General features: G+C 36.0%; 2 protein-coding genes across 8 annotated transcripts in view; both read left to right on the plus strand.

Moving 5' to 3' along the window:
- LOC110460574 overlaps positions 1–19,823 on the plus strand; it is a 21,052-nt gene extending 1,229 nt beyond the window's left edge. The window contains exons 2-6 of one of the 7 annotated variants that reach the window (XM_021513551.1): positions 361–1,240; positions 1,649–3,130; positions 4,497–4,621; positions 5,201–6,050; positions 18,312–19,810. In XM_021513551.1, coding sequence (XP_021369226.1) covers positions 4,596–4,621; positions 5,201–6,050; positions 18,312–18,503 — 1,068 coding nt within the window. In that variant the 5' untranslated portion in view covers positions 361–1,240; positions 1,649–3,130; positions 4,497–4,595 and the 3' untranslated portion in view covers positions 18,504–19,810. Of the gene's footprint in view, positions 1–360; positions 1,241–1,648; positions 4,622–5,200; positions 6,051–6,527; positions 7,352–8,522; positions 8,714–14,486; positions 14,568–16,888; positions 17,769–18,311 lie in introns of those variants that run through there. The other 6 variants (XR_002464031.1, XM_021513554.1, XM_021513549.1 and 3 more) reach the window with 6 other exon arrangements.
- Positions 19,824–25,165: 5,342 nt separating this feature from the next.
- Positions 25,166–27,335, plus strand: part of LOC110460569 — a gene marked incomplete at its 3' end in the record, with an annotated part of 4,049 nt that continues 1,879 nt past the window's right edge. Inside the window, exons 1-2 of the mRNA XM_021513545.1 lie at positions 25,166–25,184; positions 25,682–27,277. Coding sequence (XP_021369220.1) covers positions 25,166–25,184; positions 25,682–27,277 — 1,615 coding nt within the window. The remainder of the gene's footprint in view (positions 25,185–25,681; positions 27,278–27,335) is intronic.

Below are 27,335 nucleotides of genomic sequence, written 5' to 3' on the forward strand. Positions count from 1 at the left end.
CCCCACCCCCCCACACAAGTAAACCCAGAGTGTCTGTAAGCCATCTTGATACACTGTACCCAATGTAACCAGTGTTATCCACAATTAGCCAGGTTTTTAGATCTTACGCGTACAGTATGTGCGTCGAGTGTTTTATATATGTAGGAAAGACCTTTTATATTGTTCTTCGCTGATAGCGCATTTGTCCTTCACCTTCGCGAGTTGTGACCAATAGTGTGGGACTTTTTGTCAGCACCGCGTATGTTTTGTTGTCACTTAGCATGGTGGTAATCTTTTCTAATGTAATATTCCACTTTATCCTTACGAATAACGTCTTTAAGGTTCACAGTATATATATATAATGTGTGTCTTATATTACAGGTTTGATGAAATGGAAAACAAATGCGGATTTTGTGATAAGAAAACTTTGAGTCTGCGGCTGTGTTCGGCATGTCAACAGGTTTATTACTGTTCCACCGTGTGTCAGAGGGAAGACTGGAAACGTCAGCACAAGATCAAGTGTAAAGAAATTAAAAAACGTGAACAAACTGAACAAGCCAAAAATCCGGAAGAGTTCTATAATATTCCTGATATTGGAAGCGCAACCGGTGGACCTTTGTATTCATCGGAACCGGCACATGGGCTAACACATGACAAGTTCGTGGAATACTTGAGACAAAATGGATCGAACCGCTTTTTTTGTGCCGATAATTTTTCAGGAAGTGTACTTAACTTTGACGACGATCTTAATAAACAGAGTAATGCGAAAGAAACGGTAAGTGCTCCTCACAAAAGTTGTCATGTATGTGACAAAGCAAGCGACGCAGTCAAGACATGTACTCGGTGCAAGATGGTCGATTATTGTTCCAAGAAGTGCCAGCGTCAGGATTGGAAAAGTCACAAACTACAATGTAAAGATCCGGAGGAAGACGTTTACGAGAGCATAACTACAGACGGTTATCGACGAGAGAAAACGTTCGCCTCAGAATCAGCAAAATCGGCAGGCAGTGGTTCTTTTAATCGCCCTCGTCCTTTCCCCAAAACACCAGACTTTTCTCACCGTTCGTATGCTAAACCAGGCGCCCTTGACAAAGTTAAAAGTCTGACGTGGAAGGCTTTTCCAGGCTGCACCATTTTGGACTTTTTCCGGGAGATCCCACATGAGCTATTCGGAATGAGACCACGTGGTACCTCTAGAGTGGCTGTGGGGTTTATTTCGCGATATCACACATATTTTCTGCGACATTGCATATATTTACAGGTAAGCTGTTAAACAAATTTAACTGTTCAACTATGAGATAACCTATGATATATTGATGATCGGATCTCAGTCTATATTTTGATTATTTTATTATTTTTGCACAGCGTTGTACTCGGGGAAAAATACTGATACTCAACTATACTCTGGAAATGTATATGCTATTAAAGGAACAGGAGTTATAAATATTACCATATATTGAGAACGTCGTTTAAATGGTATACCCTTAAAACTCCTTAAACCAACTTATTATTCTGTCAATTTAGAATGTACATTCTACCACTTTGTAGAAAGCGTGCCATGGACATCGTGTTGTGTTAAATTTGTTTACTGCAATTTTTTGAAAAGCTTTCTGTGTTTCTATCAACAAAGGTTCAGTGATATTTGTGTGTATAACGTATTGTCTTGCAGGACAAAGATGGAGATGAAGTATATGTGGGGTTTTACTTTGAGCGTGACGAGCCCCGACCTTATTTCCGGTGGAGTGACGTCGTTCCCGGACGGTACCTGTGTATAGCAGATCCGTACATCCACCAGTTCCTCGACGGCTCCGTGGGCATCAAAGTAGATGACCCGTCTACCGTTCGCGCGTTTTCAGTTTAAATACATTTTGTAGCTTTGAAATATCATTTGCTGACTTCCATCCCTTATGCAGATGTCACTTTGGTTGGGCGACAAATTAAGTTAATTAAAATACAACAAAAATAAGTAAAACGAAATTAAATGAATAAATTAATAAGATATACTGAAAAGTTGTGATTTACCACTTGTATACATATTGGCTAGTTATCTTTCTGTAATTTATGAGTAATACAATTGAATGCAGTTTGCTTTTGTCTTCTGTTACTAGTGATTATTTTTGTTCAACTTATCTATCAATCTTGCTATAAGGGAATATTTGTGATAACTGACACATTCATACACAATATCACTATCCCAACCTGCTAAACGTTGGCCAATACCTGTAATTTAAAATAAACATTTTGTTTTGAAACAAGTAACATTTATATTATACAATTATTACATTTTTGAGTCCGGTGAAGAGGAGCTATATTGGCTTCTGTATTCGAATCTAACTTAAGCTTTAACTTTTAACATTAACAAATTATTAGAAATGGACCACATGTATTGATTGTTAGCATGTCTGATAAACGATTTTATTGTAAACTAATTAGTCGGAGAACCATACCTTGTTTCATAATCGTCAACACTTTCCTGTTTTTACACGTTATTTCACACTTATCTAGTCCACCACCTGTTAAACTTGTGTTGGAATGTGTGATTATATATATAAGGCTTTTTGCTAAAATTGGATTCTTTTTGATGGGTGTATACCCGTATCACTATTTGGATAGTATGGTGATAACCGCAGCATACTACATACAAAACCGAAAGTAAAACTGAAAGTTTGATAAAAGAATAGTTTTGGGTTATCACTAGGAAAGGATACATCTATTATATATGTATATATGTGTCAGTTTGGCAGACTATTTAAGCTATCCTGCCATGATGTACACATAATAGTGGGATGATATATAGGTAACAAATAGTTTACTTATCATGATTGCCTCTCTACGTCTTTTAAAAAAAATAAAGAACCGATACATAAAAATATAGCATTATCTCTACAACACTAATACACACCAATCGATAAACAGGTCACTTTCCGTACAGTGTATCTTAGTTTGCTTAAAATTTACGATGCCAGAATTTCCAAAAAAACATATCTTATCTAAGGTTACTTTCATGTGGGACATACATGCATAAACACGTCAGAAAATATTGATCCGGTAGTCTGATGTGTAAGTTTGTTATTTTACTGAGGACCAGGCAAGCGGGTATAGGCTTCTCGGTTGAAACACAATCGAACCCGACACATCAGCCAAGTAAACAGTAAGTATCGTGTATGATTGTGAACAGGGATTTTTTAAAACAATGAATAATATTGTACTACTGTTGAAATCCATGAATAGCTATACAGTTGATGTGATATATACTTTGAATGGATTGCCAGTAGCTAAGTGGGATACGGTATATGTTTAACAGTCCCCTACCTTGAGAGTGTTACTTAGAAATCTCCAAGTGACATTTCTGTCCTGTTTAACTTGAGACTCTACCAAGAAAAGGCAGCCATACAATCACCTCGAGGGTTGGACATTTCTCTGTTACACTCTCAAAGTAGAGGTTGATTAGTTTTGTTCCATCTTATGATCTGTGTCACAAAAACATATGGTGCGTATGAATATAGTCAATCGTTTTTTATGACGTCACAATTTATCGCATGGTACATGTACTTTGATCGCGTCTATCAACCTCTAATGGGTGATAACCTGATCGTTCTCTCCGCTAAAATGGCAGACCAAACTTATAAAGGATGAGAGATAGTATATCGTTGACAATGACTGGGAGGGGTACGATATCATATGTAAATATGGTTGACAATGACTGAAGGTCACACTGAGTCTGGTAAGTTTGCTGGACACTGACTGAAGGTCACACCGAGTCTGGTAAGTTTGCTGGACAATGACTGAGATGGGTTTTATATTTGTTGCATATGAATCTTTTAACTTGGCCGTGATTGTTTTCACCATCTCTGCCTTCGTTCTTACTTTCTAATACTTGATTTATATGTACTTCTCACCTTCGATCTATAAATGACAGATAATCAAACAGAAAAGGTCCGGTATGATATGATTAGAATCTAGATTGTTGTTCTTTCATGTCAGAGATGATGTGATACTTTAGTTTGGTATCTCGAGGGTAAGTATAAACCATTGAAGATTGCAAAATAACGAAACATATATCTTGTTTATGTAAAAACGTCATGTGAATGCTTTATATAATATATCACAGAATGATAATGATAATGCTGATGATAATAAGGTAAAAGTTATGAAAACTTGATTCTGTTATGGAAACTTATGAATCAGTCATGGGGTACGCTTCATTTAAATTTTAGCTAGTAATAGTTTTGATGTCCACTGAAAGCTATACAAACCTTACACGAACCAGTCTTATCTATATGTAAATCACTTTATCGGAGAAGACATATTAATCGTCTAACAAGTACAAACAAACCCTGAAACTGGGTAACGAAATATATGGACACACGCTATCGGTATTTCTTATCTAGTAGGTGGATGCTATTTTGATATAAAGTAAATACTGAAAGTGTATTATAGACATACAAATAGTTTATAAGAAAAAGCTTAAAAGATAGAAAGTAGTAACGTAATAATACAATTGATAATTGTTTTAGGAAACACCCCTTTGAGGATATGGATCCGAAGATGTATTCGTTAGGACTTGACTTCCCTATGTAAACAGCACCCGGAACTGCAATCATTTCAGTAACTACATGCGAAAAATTCTCCTCACCAAAATGTATGTGAATCCAAACTGATAGTTGTTAAAATGAACAAACGATTATTATTGTTTTAAACAAAAAGTGAGGTCGGTGCCTGAAAAACCTTTTGTTATCATTTTAAATATGTTTTGTGTTTGTATTTTGAGAGTAATAAAGGCAAGGGAGTTTTCCTAAAAGTGCTGGACATATTTATTTGTGGAATGCTCATTTTTAACAGGAATAAGGAAAAATATGGAACGACAGAACGTTTCAACATTTTATTATTCATGATGTAGTGAACAGACGTGTACATATATAGGAGGTCAAGTTTTGAATCGTTTTGCTCTCCATACAGTACTTAAACCCTATTAAGCATTTTGTATAAATTGTTGTCGTGACCAATCAAGCACTCGATCAGTATCAAGTATGAACTGTGTCAAAAAGATAATGCAAGAGAAAATACAGGCTCAGCGTAGAAAAACATCTATAATCAATTGAACAAGTAAAAACTGCAAGTGAATACTTTGAAATTCGTGCTTCTACCGAAATCTCAGTTGCGTTTTTATCATTTATTTTGCACATACCTAACATACTATATGTATATATATATATTGCAGGTTTAATAATATGGAAAACAAATGTGAAGTTTGTGATAAGAAAACTTCGAGTCTTCGGCGGTGTTCGGCATGTCAACAGGTGTATTACTGTTCTACCGTATGTCAGAGGGAAGACTGGAAACGTCAGCACAGGGTCAAGTGTAAAGAGATTCAAAAACGTGAACAAACTGAACAAGCCGAAAATCCAAAAGATTTATGTAATTTTCCTTTTAGTGGGAAAACACTATATCCACCTCATGGAGTTTCGAATGAGGTGTTTATGGAATACATGAGAAAGAAAGTATCTTTCCATGTCGCGTCAGATCTTTTATCAGACAACGAGCTTGTCTTTGATGGCAATCTTGATGAACACAATAATAAAGAAGGAACAGGAAGTAATTGTTACAAAAAATGTTTGGTGTGTGGTGAAGCAAGCGAGACAGTCAAGACATGTGCGCGGTGCAAGAAGGTGGATTATTGTTCTAAAAAGTGTCAGCGTCAGGATTGGAAAAGTCACAAACTACAATGTTATGATCCGGAGGAAGACGTCTACGAGAGCATACCTACAGACGGTAATCGACGAGAGGAAACGTTCGCCTCAGAATCAGCAAAGTCGAGGGGTGCTTATGATCGAAGACGTCTCTTGCCGAAAATGCCAAACCTTTCACATCGTTCGTATGTCAAACCAGGCGCCCTTGACACAGTTAAGAGTCTGACGTGGAAGGTTTTTCCAGGCTGCACCATTTTGGACTTCATCCGGGAGATCCCACACGAGCTGTTAGGAATGAGACCACGTGGTACCTCTAGAGTAGCTGTTGGGTTTATTTCACGATATCACAGAAATGTGCTGCGACATTGCATATATTTACAGGTAAGCTGTTATACAAATTTATTAATTGCTAAGCAGATAACCTTTGGCATATGGATGACCAGCACCAGCTTATCGTTGTCTATACGATATAAAATTATTTCAATCATGTGTCAGATTATTTCAGTATTTTTACACAGCGTCGTACTCGTAAAAATACTTATATTCATATACACCCTTAAAATGTATATGGTATTTAAGGGAAATTATTTAAATAAATTAGCATGCATTAAACGTTTATGTTACTTGGTTTAGGCTATATTTTTTTAGAATGCTTCAAACCAACATATTAATTTTATCAATTTAGAACGCATCACTTGTTTTGTCGGAAAATACTTTTACTTCTCCATATTGAAAAAAGTGTGCCGTGGACATGCCATGTGGTTGATTTTCTTTATGAAATATTTTTTCCATAGCCTCATGTGTTTTATTAATAAGTTTTTAGTGACATTTGTGTGTATATAACATATTTCCTTGCAGGACAAAGTTAGAGATGAAGTATACGTGGCGTTTTATTTGAACCATGACGAGCCCCGACCTTATTTCCGGTGGAGTGACGTCGTTCCCGGACGGTACCTGTGTATAGCAGATCCATACATCCACCAGTTCCTCGACGGCTCCGTGGGCATCCGAGTAGATGACCCGTCTACCGTCAGGGCGTTTTCAGTTTAAATGCATTTAGAGAATTGTATTTGGAAGTCTTCAAATAAGAAATAACAAGACTTGAAATAGCATTGGCTGACTTTCAATATCTAAACACATCCTACTTTGTACTGTCCCTCATGCAAATCTTACTTAGATTGAGCGGATTTTAGACTTTGAAAATATAGATAAAAATGAAGAAAAGAAGAAACAAGCAAAATGAGTACTTGTGATACGCAGAGACATTGAATATCATTCTGTATCATATAACGTAATAAAACTAAGGGACAGTTGATTATGTTCCCATAAGGATCATTTATTATATGTATGTAATTAACCATTGTTTTGATTAAATTATTATATTATATTGTCTTTGTTAATATGAAATGTATCTTAATTTTAATTTTGATGATAAAATTAAAAACAATTAACTTTGAGCGTATTTGTCAGAACGTTAAGTATCTGTAGTCGGTGCTTGTTATTACATCAAATTACATTGTAAGCACAAAAGTGCAAGTGAAACTGAAATTTGGATAACAAATTTACGTTTTTCTGTATGAATATCACTTGGAAACGAAATGTACATTATCCATTTTTAATCTACCCGACTTTGACGTGTAAAATATTAATGTGATGATGTAATAATAAAGGTAACAAAATATTTTCATCATCTTTATTGCATTTCCATACTTTTTAATAAGATAAAGATTCAATACATACACATATTACCTCAGTATTAAGGTCATCAAAATAAATACACAACAAACATTTCCAATAAACAATTCACTTTCACTTTCAACTTTTTCCTGGTGTCAGCATTTTTCAAAAAATCAATTTCCCTGTAATAGCACAGGAAGTCAGTGACAGGTATATTAAACAAAACATTTATCTAAGGTTATATTAACCTGCCAGAGCAATAAACATTCAATCATCTTATTTTGTCCAAATTATACGCAGATAGTACGATTGGGGTATAAAACAACTCCGGACTTGATGTACCGGCAACGCTGTTATAATTTATACTCGTTTCGCACCCGACATATCAACCAAGGTAAAGGGTACATGTAAGTATCCTCTGTGAGTTTGAAGATAGGTTGGACGTTTCTCTATTACATCCTCATGGTAGTGAATGATATGTTTTCTCGAATTCTCAAGGACAAATTAAAACCATTTAGGAATGTATGCTTTTAGATTATGTCATAACATGATAAGCAAGTCGCCAGAGAATGCTTATACTGGGACATCATACAAATAATAAACACGCTAAAAGTATTAAAAACTTTGTAGGGTTATGGAAGAGATTTTGATGTCAACTTAACGTTTCAATCAACCAATCGTATATATAGTGACAGCCCATAAAGCATCTAAGAAGTACATTTTCCATTATCTATATGGTTATAAGCAAGTACATGTACGGGCCTACACCATGTACAAAACAAAACCGAAACTGGGAAATAAATTAAATAAACGCAGGTTTCCTGTATTATTTATCTAGTAGGTGATGCCATTGTGATAATAGAATAGATACTGAAAGTATATGTCCTCTATTTCAATGAGATTGACTCATGTTTGATGTTTGTAGATGAAGTGAGATCTATCCAGAATCACCAATATGCATCAAAATGTCGGGCGCTTTTCATATGTCCCATGATAACAGACATTTCCGCTTCTAGCACATATACACACCCAATCTATATTAGAAAAGCAGGTTGCAGTATTACGTCAGCAAAATAAATACACAACACACATTTCCAATAAACAGTTCGCTTTCACTTTCAACTTTCTCATGGTGGCAGCATTTCCGAAAAAACCCATTTCCATGTAATAGCACAGGTAGTCAGTGACAGGTTTATTTAACAAAACAGTTATCTAAATAAGGTAGCTAAGGTAATATTTACCTGCCAGAGGAATAGACATTCAATCATCTTATTTTTGGGATATAAAAAAACTCTGGACTTGATATACTGGCAAAGCTGTCATAATTGATACTCATTTTGAACCCGACATATCAACCAAGGTAAAGGGTAAGTACCCTCTGTGAGTTTGGAGATAGGTTGGACGTTTCTCTGTTACACCCTCATGGTAGTGAATGATATGTTTTCTCATATCTTTCCAGCAACAGTAGTCTGGCATATTTGCTAACAAAAATACCAGTAGGAAATGAATATCGCCATTTTAACTTCAAGACGTCACAACCAAAATATCAGTTTTAACGATTCCACAACACGTGCTATTCTACAACAGACCATATCTCACTAAAGGGGGATCGATTTATCTTCTCCGGATTAAACGGAAGACACACCTGAAGGATAATAAGAGAAAGAATGTGGTTGACACCGTCTAGGAAGGTAAATTGTCAGGTGTAAATTCGGCTGACAATGTGTAGGAAGGGTACAGTAGAGTGTGTAAATTCAGTTGACGATGTATTGGAAGTTTACAGTAAACTGTGTAAATTCGGTTGACAATCTCCAGGAAGTGTAAAGTACAGTGTGTAAATTCGGTTGCCAATGTCTAGGAAGGTTACAGTATAGTGTGTAAATTCGTTTAACAATGTCTAGGAAGGGTACAGTATAGTGTATAAACTCGATTGACAATGTCTAGGAAGGGTACAGTACAGTGTGTAAATTCGGTTGACAATGTCTAGGAAAGGTACAGTATCAGGTGTAAATATGGCTGACAATGTCTAGGAAGAGTACAGTATAGTGTGGAAGTTCGGTTGACAATGTTATCAAAGGTAGCTAGGTTTATCTTTACCTGCCACAGCAATACACATTCAATCATCTTAGTTTGTCCAAATTAAACGTAGACAGGGTGATTTGGGTATAAAAAACAACTCTGGACTTGATATACATTAGTATGTACCGGCAAAGCTGTCAATATTGGTACTCATTTCGAACCCGACATTTCGACCAAAGTAAAGGGTAAGTATCGTCTGTGAATTTGAAGATGGGTTGGACGTGTCTCTGTTACATCCTTAAGGTAGTGAATGATATGTTTTCTCATATTTTTCAGCAACAGTAGTCTGGAATGTTTGCTAACAAAAATACCAAAAGGAAATGAATATAGCCATTTGAATTGTATGAGGTCAAAACCGCAATTAATTTTGTACGATTCTACAACACGTTCTATTCTACAACAGACAATTTCTCACTAGAGGGAGATACATTTATATTTCCCGGTGAAAACTGGAGACACACTTGTGAATGATAACTAGAGAAAGAATATGGTTGACATTGTTAAGGAAGGGTACATTGTCGGGTGTAAATTCAGTTGACAATGTCTAGGAAAGGTACTGTATAATGTGTAAATTCAGTTGACAATGGCTAGGAAGGGTACCTTGTCGGGTGTAAATTCAGTAGGCAGTGTCTAGGAAGGGTAGAGTTTAGTCTTCAAATTCGGTAGACAATTTCTAGGAAGGGTACAGCATAGTGTGTAAATTCGGTTGACAATGTCTAGAAAGGGTACAGTGTAATGTGTAAATTTGGTTGACAATGTCTCGGAAGGGTACAGTTTAGTGTGTAAATTCGGTTGACAATGTCTAGGAAGGGTACAGTATCGGGTGTAAATTGGGCCGACAATGTTAAATGGTACTTTAATATTGTGTATGGTTAAAATTTGGTTTACAAAGACTAGGTACTTTATTTTGTGTAAGATATGTACTAATTTTTCTCTAAATTTCTGATATGTGATGTGAAACTTTCAACCCAGAATAGACTAATAATAATTAATAGAGTGGGTTGGATATGTTGTTTATGTATAATTTTGTTGCTACTTCTTAGAGATTATGGCATACACGGGAATGAATTCTAGAATTCTCGGGGACAAATTAAAACAATTAGGGAAGGAATAATCAAGAATTATGCTTCTAAATTATTTCATAATATAATAAACAAATCGTCATGAGATTGTTTATACATTGATATCACAAAAATAAAAATACGGTAAAAGTATTTAAAATTTTGTAGTGTTATGGAAGTGATTTTGATGCCAAGTTCAAGTTTAAATAAAGCAATTATATTTAAAGGTGAATCAAGGTATCTATAGGTAAGTCAATGTATCTAAAGGTAAGTCAATGTATCTATAGGTAAGTCAATGTTTCTAAAGGTAAGTCAATGTGTATATAGGTAAATCATTTTCCATTTTCTTTATGACTATAAATTGTTTATAACCAAGCAATATAAAAATTAGCAGGACATAAAACAAGTACCGGCATACAATGTACAAAACAAAACCGAAACTGGGAAACGAACTAAATGAACGCAGGCTATCTGTATAATTTATCTAGTAGGTGATGACATTCTGATAAAACGATACTGAAAGTATATGTACGATTATATAATTATGAATAGTGAACAACAAATGGCTTTACACAGATAAGGTAGTGACGTCACATTACTGTTGATCAGTATTACCTGGAACATATTTCATGGGTTTGATTCCAACTATTTGTTTGTTAGGAATTTAATACGTACTCATTCTATGATTATAATAAAATTATAAAGGTATAATTTGTTCTTTATACACAAACAATGTACTATCAAAAGGTGAGGCAATGTTTCTGGACATACTGGTCATTTTGTAACGTTATGACAAAGTGGGAGATTTGTATTATATTTTCCTGTACCACAATGTTACCAAACTGTACACTTGATCAGTTGCTCGACTACATGACGTTTCGCCTATCGATGAAGAATATATTCCTTCTGTTTGTGTGTATATCTAGCCCCCCTCTGTCGTTAAGGACATTTAGGGATCTAATGTGTTATAATGTTGTAGCTTGTATTCCTTCCGTCTCTTGGCAACTGCTGTTTTCTGTTGCATCTTTGATTATCTGGATTTTGTATGTTTTTTCTTACGACTATTTTGGCATTGTCCATCTCGACGATGAGATTGGGGGCGATATCTTGGTGGTCTGGAACTGTCATTTTGTTGTACTGATTGGCTGTTGTTTTGCATGAGTTTTTCTTGAAATCCGTGTTGCTAATATTTTCATATCTCTTCGTTGTTCCTTAAAACGCATTGCATATATTTTCCAAGTTTCTCCTTTTAACGACAATTCTTTCAATTTTTTAGTTCATGTATACGTTTCCTGTTTTCTCTAGAGTGTCGGTCTTGTCTTTTTGTTGCATAAGTAAAGGTATAAGTGTTATCGTTGGTCTCATCGGGGCGCTAAAATGGGTTTTCTCACCTACCGGGAAAACGCCCTTTTCATTAACCAGTCGGTATACCCTCAATGGTTGAATACGTATTTAATGGGCTGTTCCTCTCTGGGGTGTTTTGTCTATTTCTATAAAAGAAATATTGTTGGTCCTTTCAAGGAGTGCGAACGACTCAAAGCTTCTGATGTAGTGGCTGGTGTTGATTTGAATTTTCGGAATACCAGTAGCTAACTGGTGCCGTGATCTAGTCTGATGGGCCCTGCACTGGTCCTATTTTTATTCAAAGGATGTCATGTACAATGTTTTGGGGCTGCACTTTTTTCTATACTTACTGATTTATTAAACCATTTTACTTTATGAAATCAATTGGAATAACATTTTTGGATTATTTAAATATGTTATAAGAGATGTTTAAGTTTTGGGGGACGAGTGTCGTATTTCAGATGTAATATCCAACAGTAAAACTGCTACATGTACGAATATGCGGAACTTGTATTTTTCGATGCGTTGAATATAAATGGCTTTTTTATCAGCTTTTTAAACTCAGCCTTGAAACAAATATATCTATAGTATATTACTTCAATTGTGTCTGACAAGCTAGACTTTTCTTTATTTAAAAAAAGCCATACAATGAAAAAAAATGTTTACATAGATATTTTACATAACACGATGGACACACGATTTGTTTCACCTTCTATCAAAGGACATTGAATCAATATCGTCCGTTCTTGATATATTTGTAAAATACCTCAAACATCACATATATATGATGTATGAGAAAATGGCAATCAGTAAGGATCTTGATTTTTCTTCTTTTAAAAACTATTTTTTTAAGATTTTTGAATGATAATTTGGCCCCCTAATCATGATATCGATGATTTTCACTCTGAGTTAAATTCTTTACATCCAGATTTGAAATTCACTATTAAAAGTAGCGATAACGTTTTGACATTTTTAGGTGTTTTAGTTAAAGTTGAAAACAATAAAATGTCTACAGACATTTATGCAAAACCTACCAATTCTCATAATAACTAATAGTCATGCTAAACACACTAATATCAACATACCATATTATTTAGCTTCTAGAATAATTACTATAGTAAGTGATTCTAATATATTGGAACACAGATTACGGGAGCTCTTTTCTTTTCTTAAAAATTACACGGCATTCAAAAGGCTAGGAACAATGAGCCTTTACTCGTTCAACAACAAAAAATAAGGATACTTGTGAAATGATACCGTTTGTTTCAACTTACAACCCATGTCATTTTAATGTGTTTCCAATTATCAAAAGCTATGAAAACTTCGTGAAGACAGATGAACGTATGGGGAGATTCCATTGCAAAAAGAAAATCATAAACTGTAAAAGGCAACCTAAAAGTTTGAAAAGATTATTGTGTACTTCGAAATTTATTGGTTCAAAACAAAACGTATGTGTGTCAAAATGTAACAAACCAAGATGTGGTTTTTTTGTATTATTGTTGAAGGAGAAGAACTTACATTCAAAAATAGAGAAAAAATAAATAAAGTAACAGCTAATATGAACAGTAGTTCTCTGAATGCAATGATCTGTGCAAATTGTTCTGAATTTTACATTGGACAAACTAGTTGTGAACTACGTCAACGTATGTACTTCACAGACAACAGACAAAAAGTGACCATCTTAGATGTTTAACTGTTTAATAAGCATATACATTCTTGTGCAAATGATATGTTCCATGTAATTCCACAGCACAGATCGTTGCATGAATAAATAAAGAAAATGTATGTGAAAAAGTCTGTTTCTATACTCAAGCCTGTAACTGTGCATACCTGTATCTATATCTGTAACACCATCTTTGTTGTTCCTCAAATGTTGACGTTAAAGTGCATTGTAAATTTTGGCGTCAATTTTTGTAGGTTGTATTGTGACGTCATAATGTATCATGACGTCATCACTTTCTGTGTTGTGTTATGGTCCTGTTAATATGAATAAACAATTCCCCTGATGAACCTCTGAAGAGGAGAAAGCGTTAGGGAAGTCGAAGAAACTCTTGTCTTTTATTTTTGTATATATATAGATAGTTATATGACCTAATTATATGACAATGACTCCAATTGACCTATTGATTCTTCATGTTTAATGGATTAAAGTTAAAGTTTTGCTTGTATAAAACTTCCCTACATTATTTATAATATCATGAACATTTTATTTATAAGCGTTGACCAACATACCTGATATGACAGTGAGTTTATGTTATATTTTCAGACACAGAGTCACCGAATCCAAGTACATATGTAGCGCGTGGTCATAAATCGTGAAATTTTAGACCGTGTCAATACAGCGAACTGGAATAGGTGTTCAGCCTACCTAACACGCCCTACCTCTTTAGTGTGATTGACTCATGTTTGATGTTTATGTATGAGGTTTTAAGCGGTTTTTGAGATATCCAGAATCACAAATATGCCACAGAATGTCAGGCATTTTTCGGGCGTCGTTCCCGTAGTACACGGAAGTTTTATTTCGAGAATACTCAAACCTATTTAGCAGGTTGTAAATAACGGGAAGCGTACTAACCGAAAATGAAAATAGGATTCGGAGAATTTTTGATTTTAATGTTTTGAAAAACGAAATTAAAATGACGATCAGATTCGGAGAATTCGATAGTAGGTATATATTCTAGAGGAAAGGGTGTAGGTGAATTGTGAGACAGGTGGACACCTTGATAACGAAGCACAGGTTTGTATTTTTTTTTAATTATTATTATTATATAACAATAAATTTTGTTCTATCTATGTAGTAGGTTATGGTGTTCTTATAACACCGCCATCTCCTTTTGACTGGGAGGCCATCGCCTGCTTCAGTTAGCACACAACATTAACATGACCACTCATCACAGTGTCCGGAAACATCAGTTGTTAAATTCTTCGTTGACGGCATTTAATATTTAACACGAATAAGCTGGGTGTGGGAAACATACCATTGTTGATTGCGAGGTGTGTTGTGTGTGCTAGTTATCTCCCTTTGACTGTGGCCCGCCTAAACGAAGTAATGTTGGCGATTGTACAATTGTAACTATGACACCCAGACAGAAATGAGAATAAAACATTTTTTTTGCATTCAATGAACCAGGATTGTTTGAAATCACACAGAAATCTGTGTGGGTATTCATAATGGTCTTATATCACAGTTATGCATTTTTGATACATTTTCTCTACGAAGCTCAGATGATTATCGCGATCATTATTAGCTGGTTGTAGTATCGTTATTGCATTTTTTTTATTCATTTACACATTTAGTGATGATTTTGCATACAAAACTTTAAAGGACTATTATACTATTAAAAACTATCAGTTGAAGTTTGGTGTTAGGGGATGGATAGAGGGATTACCCGATCTCATCCTCACTCTTCCAAGAACATGTGTAACTTCTTTACAATGATCGCTTAATCAAGGGATTATATTCAACCGGTCAGTTCGGGTTGCGATTTATCAGTTTGGTATGATTGAACAATGCTTAGTTTGTTTTTAACACAAACAGTAATTGAAAACTTACTTTGCGAGCTTTCGAACACGTCTGTTTTATTTTCCTCACTTTTTAGTTGTCCTCCCTTTCAAGTATCCACACGTTGTCAGGGCCTGTTTGCTATGTCGCTTTTTAATTTCCATGTCTTCCTGTGTAGTTACGATGTTTATGCATTTGTCCAGGAGAGCGCAAATTACCCATAACTTTCTGATGCAGTCGATGGTGTTAATTGAAGTCGAAGTTCTGGTCTTTGTGAGTGTTATTTCTGATTTCCAGCAATTTGATGGAACCTTCAGCTTTTCTTACGATTAGGGTATCCCAGAAAGTGATTTCATCCAGCTGCCCCTTCTTCTGATGTTAATTTTATGTAATCTGTATATTCCACCTGGTTAAAGTTACTTGATAGGTTGTTTACCCGTACTATTCTTCTAAGATATCGACAACACATATTGTCTATAGTTTAAGACGACGTTCCATCGGAGAAATTGTGATGACTGCGCCAGTGGCTCCAAAATAGATTAGTCAATGATGTTGTCAACAGGAAGGCTTGTTCTTAAGGGTCCTCTCTCCTTTTAACCTATCCCTTATGAATGTAACTACCTTGTCCATTGGTGTATTCGTAAAGAGGAACAAAAAGTCATTCGAGTGTCGTCCTCTTCAACAATTATATCAGCCAGATCGACATCGTCTGAGCTTTACCTGAAGTTCTGTTTTTCCCACTACATGACCCAGAATGTCTGCAAGCAGTCTGGACACACTGTACCCAATGAAACCAGTGTAAACCACAATAAGACGTAATGGATACCCTTACTGGTACAGATGTAGACCTTGGAATTACATTATATCCGTGTAGTATTTTCTGATGTAGGGTAGATTTTTTTATATTGTTCTTCACTGATAGTGCACACGTTCTTCACCTTTGTGAAATTTGTGACCAATTTACATTTATCTGTTGGTATGGGATCTTTTTTGTCAGTACCTCGTATGTTTTGTTGTCACTAAGCATGGTGGTTATGTTTTCTTCATATCCTGCTATATCCATAACGAAGATCGATCTGCCCTTGCTTACTGGTACAATGATTTTAAGCATCCACAAAGGAATGGAATTGGTAACTATTTTACCCGTCCCTCTTACTGCTTGCAATGATAACCCTCTTTGGCGAAATATCCCGTTATTTTCTGACAGCTGACTTAACTGACTCGACACATTGTGGATAAGTGAGTTGTTTCCAATGATTTAAAGAGAAGATACTGGTAAATTGCACTCTTTACTTGACAAAGGGAACAGAAGTTGCAAAATAAGTTTGAATACCTGGGTGTGTTCAAAACCAACCTTGCTTGTATTCAACTGTGAAAGTTTATAAAAAGACTATTGAACGGACGGAATTTATGTAAGATAGCCATCTAATCATCTCTACCTTGATAATAACCAATTTAGAAGACTTACCATTAAGGTATATTATACGAATAACGTCTGAAGGTTCTCACTTCACAGTATATATATTGATATATATATTGTGTATCTCATATTTTAGGTTTGATAAAATGGAAAACAAATGTGGATTTTGCGATAAGAAAACTTTGAGTCTTCGGCGGTGTTCGGCATGTCAACAGGTGTACTACTGTTCCACCGTGTGTCAGAGGGAGGACTGGAAACTTCAGCATAAGGCCAAGTGTAAAGAGATTCAAAAACGTAAACAAAGTGAACAAGCCGATAATCCAAAAGATTCTGGTAATATTCCCAATAGTGGAAGTGCAACCGGTGGGACGTTGTATCCATCGGAACCAGCGCATGGAATTCCACATGAGGTGTGTCTGGAATACATAAAGAAGAACAAATTGTCTCTCCATATCGGGTCAGATCTTTTATCAAACAGTGCACTTTTCTTTGATGGCAATCTTAATGAACACAGTAACGAAGAAGGAACAGGAAGAACAGGATGCAAAATATGTGTGGTGTGTGGCAAAGCAAGCGACGCAGTCAAGACATGTGCTCGGTGCAAGATGGTCGATTATTGTTCCAAGAAGTGCCAGCGTCAGGATTGGAAAAGTCACAAACTACTATGTAGGGATCCGGAGGAAGACGTTTACGAGAGCATAACTACGGACGGTTACCGACGAGAGGAAGCGTTCGCCTCAGAATCAGCGAGGTCGACAGGCAGTGGTTCTTTTAATCGCCCTCGTCCGTTACCCAAATCACCAGACCTTTCTGATCGTTCTTATGTTAAACCAGGCGCCCTTGACAAAGTTAAGAGTCTGACGTGGAAGACTTTCCCAGGCTGCATCATTGTGGACTTCGTCCGGGAGATCCCACACGAGCACTTCGGAATGAGACCACGTGGTACCTCTAGAGTAGCTGTGGGGTTTATTTCGCGATATCACACATATGTGTTGCGACATTGTGTATATTTACAGGTAAGCTGTTACACAAATGTATTAATTGTTTAACTATGGGATAACCTTTGACATATTGATGATCAGCACCCGCGTATCCTCGTCTAAACGATGTGCAGATTATTTCAGTATTTTTGCACAGCTTCGTACTCGTAAAAATACCTATATTAATATCCACCCTTAAAATGTATATGGTATTTAAGGGAAGTCAGTTAAATATATTATCATGCATTTAATTTGTATACCACTTGGTTTAAATTATATTTCCTTAAAATACTTCAAAGCAACATCTTAATTTTAACAGTTTAGAACGCACTACTTATTTTTTCGGAAATGAAAATACTTTTACTCCTCCAAATTGAAGAAAGTGTGCCGTGGACATACCATGCAGTTGATTTTCTTTATCAAATAATGAAAATACTTTTACTCCTCCAAATTGAAGAAAGTGTGCCGTGGACATACCATGCAGTTGATTTTCTTTATCAAATATTTTGCCATAGCCTCATGTGTTTTATTAATAATAGGTTAGTGACATTTGTGTGTATATAACATATTTCTTTGCAGGACAAAGATAGAGATGAAGTATACGTGGCGTTTTATTTGAACCATGACGAGCCCCGACCTTATTTCCGGTGGAGTGACGTCGTTCCCGGACGGTACCTGTGTATAGCAGATCCATACATCCACCAATTCCTCGACGGCTCCGTGGGCATCAGGGTAGATGACCCGTCTACCGTCCGGGTGTTTGCAGTTTAAAAACACTTTGTAAATGGTATTTGGAAGTCTTCAAATGTGAAATAACGTGATTTGAAATAGCATTGGCTGACTTTCAATATCTAAGCGCATTCTACTTTGTTCTGTCCTCATGTAAATCTTACTTAGATTGAGCGGAGTTTAGATTTCTAAAATAGAGATAAAAATAAAGAAACGAAGAAATAAATAAAATGGGTACTTGTGATACGCAGAGACGTTGAATATCATTCTGTAATATATAACATTCAGACATGATATCATGAACAATACATATATAAATGTAATATACAATTATTGTAAAACGTATATGAATACATAGTAAGGTAACTACTCAGTAAACTAAGCATACAGATAATGTAATTATATCATTGATGAACGCTTAAAAATAACCAATTCACAGCGTAAGCATCATCTAACTGAATACAATTCTCTATATCCAGGGTTTACGCTCACTTTTGCTCTCTACACCCCTGGAATCTGTCATAACAAAATTGAAGGCACGAAGATAGCTGTTTGATTCGTCTCAGGTACAAAAAACTGCCCAATCGCTAAACTGATACCTGTCTTTTGAAGATTACAAAAGAGAGACGCTCGACTTCAAAGCCTGTCAATTTTTACCGTTACGTGACCGCGAGATTCTTTTGATGTATTGAAATGACATATAACGATTAAAACCTTATTATGGATGGTGATATCATTATGTGCTTAATCAAAATATGAATTTCACAACCACCGGCCGGAGCGTCTATTCCTCCCTGGGAAGGGATAACGTTTACTTTGCTACATTACTTCACTTTTATTTGACAATAACCTGCTATACATATGTAATGTTTGTTTTTGTCATATCATAATAACGAATAACAATTGGTGTATAACTCAGGCGACTGTTAAGGCCTATGGGGCTATTACTTTTATGTACTGTTTAAATTAGATGCATTTATATTGGCTTCTAAGAATACTTCCCCTACTTCCCTTTTAAGATGTCTGTTACAGCGACATGTCACATGCTAATAAGGTGTGTTTCACAGTATATAAAGATATAAAGTACATAATATGTATATATACTGTGATGCCCATGTGTTATGTATCTTCCATTATATATATGTGTGTGCCTGGTAGTATGTGACATGTCCCTAGCTTGTAGGTTACGGAAGTAAGTACTATAAAAGGATTCAAATTTCAAATATTTCATTTCAACATGGATCGAGTGTCGAATATATAGCACAGATATTTAAAAAAGACTGTTTAAAACAGTTGGTTCTCAAACAGAATTTGTACTGTATCAATAGAAATATTTTTGTTTTTTTGTGAGCCGAAAAGATCTATCCTAGATATTATTGTTAAGAAGAGTTGTGCGATACTTATACTTATCCGCAAGTTTTTGAGTCTTGAACCCAAATTTTAAGCATCAGTAAACTAAACGTTTCTCTTGGAAGCTGTTTATTTTTTGGGGGGAAAAGTGCATAGAAAAACCTTCAAATTTGAAACTACATGTATATAACTTAAGTATCTTCACCATCGGGAAGCACAGCACCTAAGGTTCCAACTGTTGATGCCAGGCGTATGCAGCGTAAAGAAATACACAGTTCGCGAGAGGCAAAACCAGAATGGACATTTATATATTTAATACACGATACACATTTAGCTGTATCGAGGAAACCAGACCGTATCATTTAAAAACACATGTATCAAACGAAACCCGAGGTTTTATCAACCATCCTAGTTTGGCTCTATATACACAGGTACATATATAAGATTCAAGATTTCAAGATTTTTTTATTACGCTCTGACACACAAAGTGTGTAACAAGAGGTCAAACAAAATAACATCAATCAAATCAAACATGACAGAGAGAGTAGATTACACATGGACAGATTCATCATTATTTCATGGACAGATTTAGCATTATTTCATGGACAGATTCAGCAATATTTAAAAGATAGATTCAGCATTATTTCAAGGTTGGATTCATCATTATTTCTTAAGTATGAAAAAGCAAGATTACACTCAAATGTCATCATCATCATCAAAAGCATCATCATCATCATCATCATCATCATCATCATCATCATCATCATCAGTATTACCATCATAACTGCAAACATTATTTGATGTACCAGATGTATTGTTACAAAGTATCACTATAACCAACACATGGACAGATTCAGTATCATTTCTTACATGTGAAACAGTAAGATTATACATCATTATTTCACGCTGGTGTTTTGTAACTGTTATCATGGCACCTAGGGGTCAACAAAGTGCTGTCACAAATCAACAGATTATAGAGAAGAAAATATGTTATAGTCATTATACTAGAATTCACTTACTTCACAGTATGTCAAAACACGCTATTGGTACAGGATTGTTTTGTTACATGTAAGAACTATTTGAAAAACATAAAAGGATTTTAACTTTCCGCACATCCATAAACCCTTGCATATATTCATTAAAACACGTCAAAACAGATACTTTGAATGAAACTCAAGATAGAATTAAATTTATCAGATATTTTTAAGTAACGATTTCAAGTTCCTTGACAAGTTTTGAAGTGTCATTTTAGTGTAGAGAGGTTTTGGGTGTGGGGAAAGGTATCCCATCAACATATGTAAAGTGTCATTTTAGTGTAGAGAGGTTTTGGGTGTGGGGAAAGGTATCCCATCAACATATGTAAAGTGTCATTTTAGTGTAGAGAGGTTTTGGGTGTGGGGAAAGGTATCCCATCAACATATGTAAAGTGTCATTTTAGTGTAGAGAGGTTTTGGGTGTGGGGAAAGGTATCCCATCAACATATGTAAAGTGTCATTTTAGTGTAGAGAGGTTTTGGGTGTGGGGAAAGGTATCCCATCAACATATGTAAAAACAAATACAGTCATCCGTGACAAGTACAACGTTTTGTTTAAGGTCGGTGTGTAAAGGCTCTATTCAATGTGTTGTACAGAATGCTGATTTTCATTTCATTTGCAATGAACTTTAACTTTATATTATGCAATGGTTTAAGTTTTGAGCCGAGTGTAGAGGAGTTCTATCGGCTCTTGTATTGGAAACTAACTTCAACTTTAACTTCAATATGTCAGTTAAATTTTCAGAAAATCAAAATGTACACACCAGTTTACTGCACAATGTTTGCGCTACAATACAGACAAATAGTGATATTGAATTGTCAGGAGATTTCCATGTCGGGGATGGAAAGTAAACGGGTACAGGGGCGGAGAGGGAGACATAAATAGGGGAGGATGTCAGGATATAGCAGCAGGTGACCAGTTCACACACCTATAGTATATCCGGAGAGAATTAACCAGAAGAGGCACGAATAACGCAGTGTTTATCAAGCATGGGATAGGTGAGTTGAGTTATCGGTAAACAATTGTCTATATTCTGTTTATTTAATCACTACTTTCAATGCTATTCATAATTGTACATATCAGTAAAAGGAGTAATCAACGGCATTGTTGACGGTATTCGAAGTCTCATGTAATTTTTTACACTGTTATATTGGTAAGAACTACGTTTTGTATGACTTATTTCTAGTTTTATTTACCCTCTTGAACCATTTTTTCCTACTTTGTAATGATTTTGACAATTTCTGAAGAATTGTGAGTAATACCGAGTTCAAGGACTTATTGATTCCCACAAATGCTGTGCATGATGGCACCACATTCATTTCACTGCAAGCCTGCTGTACACTGGCACATGATTGGTCCAAATTTAAAATTGTCCGATTTCAATCCAATTGGGCATGAAACTGCTAACTCTTACGAGCCGTCCGCTTTGTCAGGGTACAAGATGGTCATACTAAACTGGCTTATGATTGATAAAAATACGATATTGCTTGATTTTGCTTAATGTGCAGGACTGCAGGTGTATACATGAAATATTATTGTGAGCTTATGATATTTTGGTATTTGTTGAAAGTAAGACAGATGCTCTTGATATACTGCGAGTACCATCTGATTAAATGCATTTTGCAATAAATCGTTCAAAAGCGAAAACAAATCTGGTGGTATAATTGTTACATAAAAAAGACATTGAAACCATTTATGATTACATTTTTACATTTTTATAACACGAAATCTGATTTTATCCAATGGGTAAAACTGACAAAAACTGTTCCTTGCTTAGAGCATGGTCTGATATAAGGATGTGTTTATATTCCACCTTAGAATTATAAATATTCGTCTATAGATGCATTTAATGAAATGAGAAAGAAATGAGTGAATAGTAACAAAAAGTGAAGGTAATATAGCATTAATTGGTGATTTTAATGCAAAAACAAAACACCCTAATAATTCCCTCATGATTGTATTGGATATTGATCAAAACGAGGATGTTTTAACTATATATAAACGGCTTAGATATGCAACAAACAAGGTAGGTTACCTCATCCCACAAATACAACTGTTGCTGGTGTTGAGGTATACTTTCTTGCACCATTGCCCATATATGTGGTTATATCAACAGTCATTTCATATCCAATTATTGAAAATTCTATTATGGTATGAGCATAAAACGAATTTATGAACGCCATTTCCGAGAATGGCTAGTCTTACAGTAGATTCATCAGCCATTGTTTTCAAAATAGTATATCAGAAGTTTGTTTTCTTATTTACATTTTTATAAGTCAGTGTTCATTTAGACAAGGGTAGGACTTTTTCGGGTATACATATATGATTCAGACCTGACGAGGGGGGAGGTAGAACAAATACTATTAGATGGTTCATTAAATTATAAGCTCAACATTCCTATAACTTAAGCAAGAGGACTATATATAATTAAGAAGTGTATAGACTTGCTCTGATGTGTATATACTTGCTCTGATGTGTATAGACTTGCTCTGATGTGTATATACTTGCTCTGATGTGTATAGACTTGCTCTGATGTGTATATACTTGTGCTGATGTGTATAGACTTGCTCTGATGTGTATAGACTTGCTCTGATGTGTATATACTTGCTCTGATGTGTATAGACTTGCTCTGATGTGTATATACTTGCTCTGATGTGTATAGATTTGAATTATCTTTTGCTAAAATTGTTGAGCCATTTATAAATAGGGACAGCCTCCAGTGAAGGTTTTGTCTTTGTGTGGAGCATTCATCCGTAATCTTTTATTGTACACACTGTAAAATTAGGAAGTCTTTTGTAATTTAAGTGGGATTTCTCTAGATAGAGATTTACCTATGCACACTATAACCCCCTGATGTATAGGTTTAAACTTGCATTCCATATTTTGTTAAACACATTCAAATAAAGTTTAAAAATAAATAATTTTCTCATTTTACGCACATTAAGTGGTTTAATTTTCAAATTCTCAATAGATTCAATTAGAGGTTCATTCCATTTTTTCATAATTTAAAAGTTTCATAAAAGAAATGACCCTAACTGTATTAAAGCATTTCCTTAGAGTAACTAAACAAATAAATGTTAAAGCGTATATAATTTAGACATGTATAGTCTTGTTCGCATCTGCATAGACTTGAATTATCTTTGACACGATCGCATATTGGTACAGATGTTGTATATATATATTTATGTTAGTATTGATAATGTATATTGTTTTATACTTATTTGCATGAATCTCGGTTTTTAAATATTCCCGCTTCGAGGTGAGTATGTGTTTGCGAGAGCGTCCGAGAGTGGTAAAAGTACTGCACGAGAGCCGATCTGTCCAAGATGGACGTGCATGTCAACGTGCCATAAAAAACCACCCGGACTTCAGACACATAACACCTGAGATGTGGTAAGTCAGTATTATAGTGATTTTGTTGCTAATTATACGCTATATATGTTGCATCAGTTACTGGTGAATGACCGCAATAAGCTAATTCATGTGGATGTACTGTGTATCGTTAATATGTAGGTGCGGTTCGTTCATGAGGAACATTGTTTACATGTATTGTATATAGGGATATGCATGTTAGTACCCTACTATATTAACTAAGTATCCATATTATGAATATGTATATATATCTATGATTTAGTATACATATGTTATACTTGTATAAGAGATCAAAATGTTAGTTTAAATACTTTAATGCACGTATGCAGGTGTTACGCATTAGTGATTGTACAGGTAAGCGTGAGGCACTTTCTGTAAGATTACGGTATCTATCCTTTAGTGTTGATATCCGATATTATGGTGGTTAGTATTCCTTATTATAATTTATCTAGTTGGATATATTATAATTAGTCCGCATAATAAGTGTTAATAAAATACATGCACATGCTTGGTACTAACGTCCATACATTGATATATCTATGTAGTGAGTCAATGTATATTTACATGTACTATTTACGGTGATATTATAACTAGGTTTTACTGTATTGTGTGTATGGGCAATAGTGTTAGGATGTATGTTCATTAATTATAGATTTCCATGAACGGGTTGGTAGGTGAGAGGAATGTGGACGAGACAACTGGCGCGACACACATTGGGTCAGTTCCACAAGGGCAGACAACTGGTGCTTCACACGGTGTGTCAGTTCTGCAAGGGCAGACAACTCATAGTTGTACTGACATCATTCGTTAGTGAGGGAGCAGTCCTCAGGTCATCTGCGGAGCCGGAGGCCTGCAACATAGCACATCGGTGCTAGACCGTTCTCAGCACATCGGTGCTAGACCCTTCTGCGGTGGGGTATATATCCATGATTAGCGGACGTGGATTATATGGTGAAGCGGAACACAAGTTTGTGAGACTTGTTTAGTCCATCGGATCCTATCCATATTGTATTGGGTATTGCCCACATAGACAGTGGAACTATTGATATACAAGCGGCAACTGTGACTCCACCAACCGGAGTAATGACATTTAGTGTTGAATGTATGAATGTGTGTTTGTGAGTGTGAGTACATACTTATGGGGGTTTTCTTCAATAATTATTGTAAATAAACTTGTAGATATTGTATAACAAATCGTTCTGTATTCTCTCAGCTACCGACCGGTCGTCCAACGTTACAAAATTGGTGGCAGCGGTGGGATCCTGAGGTGACACCTGTTATATATTACAAGGTAAGTCAGAAGTGAGTCTAGGAAATATACAGGTAAATGAGTTTGAGAGGTTTGAGAGTTGTTGTTTGTTAGTCTTTCATTTACTGTGCATGGTAATTAAGGATTGTTTTCCAGCTTAATTATGTCGGGGATAGAGAAGCTTTTCGACATGGGGACCTAGCTTGGACTTACAGGTGACAATTTGCAGCAGTTTGTGACAGGTCAGCAAGCTGTAGAACGTGATGAACGTGAAAGGACAAGAGATGAGAGACAGGCTGAGGCTGCTAGGCAACATGAGATACAAATGGAGAAGATTAGAGAGGAACAGGCTGAGAGAAACCATGCACGCAAGCTAGACTTGATTAAAGAAGAAGCAAAGGGACAGAATGAGGGAGTAAGGGACATTCCACGTATGCATGCAAATGCCGTTAAAGGACCTAAATTACCTGCTTTTGAGGAAGGAAAAGATAACATGAACTCTTACATTAATCGGTTTGAGAGATATGCCATAGTTCAAGGGTGGAAGAAGGAGCAATGGGGAGCCAACCTTAGTGCGTTGTTAAAGGGTAGAGCCTTGGATGTGTTTTCCCGCCTTCCCATGGAACAATCTTTGGATTTCGAGGAGTTAAAGAAAGCATTGCTGACGAGGTTCGAACTAACTGAGGAAGGATTTTGGAAGAAGTTTCGTTCAACACGGCCTGAAACGGGAGAAACATTGACTCAGTTTGCTTTTCGATTAGATAGCTATTTTATGAGATGGTTAGACATGACAAGGACGGCCAAGGACTTTGAATCCCTCAAAGACTTGATGATAAGAGATCAATTCATTCACTGTTGTGGAAAGGATTTAGCATTGTTTCTTAAGGAGCGAGTTCCAAAAGCCATGCATGGGATGTCTATGTTAGCAGACCAGTATGCTGAAGCGAGAGGGTCTACGTCAGGTATGATGTCTGGGAAAGCAAGTAGCAAACCTATGGAGAGGACTTCGTCCCAGAACGTGACCAATACTTCTGACAGCAAGATTGGAAAATCGGGAAACCACAATAGCAACAGACAGTGTTATTCATGTGGAAAGATGGGACACCTATCGTTTGAGTGTAGAAACAAGAGACCGGGAAACACCAAGAATGTTGCAGCAGTGACTGTAGATTCATCAACGACAACGTGTAATCGTCAAACATCGACAAGAGGTAAAGGTACCAGAAAACGAGGTAGTAGAGGACGTGGTAAAAGTGAAGAGACTGTGGCCAGTCTGAGCAACTCTTGTGACTCTGGATTGGGTAAGAGGTCACGACCTGTGAGTAGAGGGTATGTTGGTGATCACTCTGTGACTGTACTGAGGGACAGTGGTTGTGATGGAGTTGTTGTAAGGAAAAGTTTAGTGGAATCACATCAGCTGACCGGGAAGATTCAGACTTGTTACCTGGCAGATGGAACGCCAATCTTCGCACCAGTTGCAAATGCCTTTGTGGACACACCATTCTTGACAGGTCGTGTGGAAGTGTGGACACTTGAGTCGCCATTATATGACCTCATCATTGGAGATGTTGAAGGTGCGAGAGAACCTAAGGATCCAGATCCAGAATGGAAGGTTAAAGAACCTGTTGTACATGCGGTGGAAACTAGAGCTCAAAGGAAGGAAACAGAGAAACACTATAGGCCAATGAAAGTACCATCAGCATTACAGGATTGTACGATAGATGACCTAAAGCGTGAGCAAAAGGATGACAAGTCACTTAGTAAGATGTGGAGGCTCGCGGAGACAGCTGAAGTTTGCGAACGAAATGATGGTGGGACATCATCGTTGTTTGTGCGCAACGGAATTCTATACAGGAAATTTCAAAGTCC

The sequence above is a fragment of the Mizuhopecten yessoensis genome, unplaced genomic scaffold (genome assembly GCF_002113885.1).
Source record: "Mizuhopecten yessoensis strain PY_sf001 unplaced genomic scaffold, ASM211388v2 scaffold10439, whole genome shotgun sequence".
NCBI lineage: Eukaryota > Metazoa > Mollusca > Bivalvia > Pectinida > Pectinidae > Mizuhopecten > Mizuhopecten yessoensis.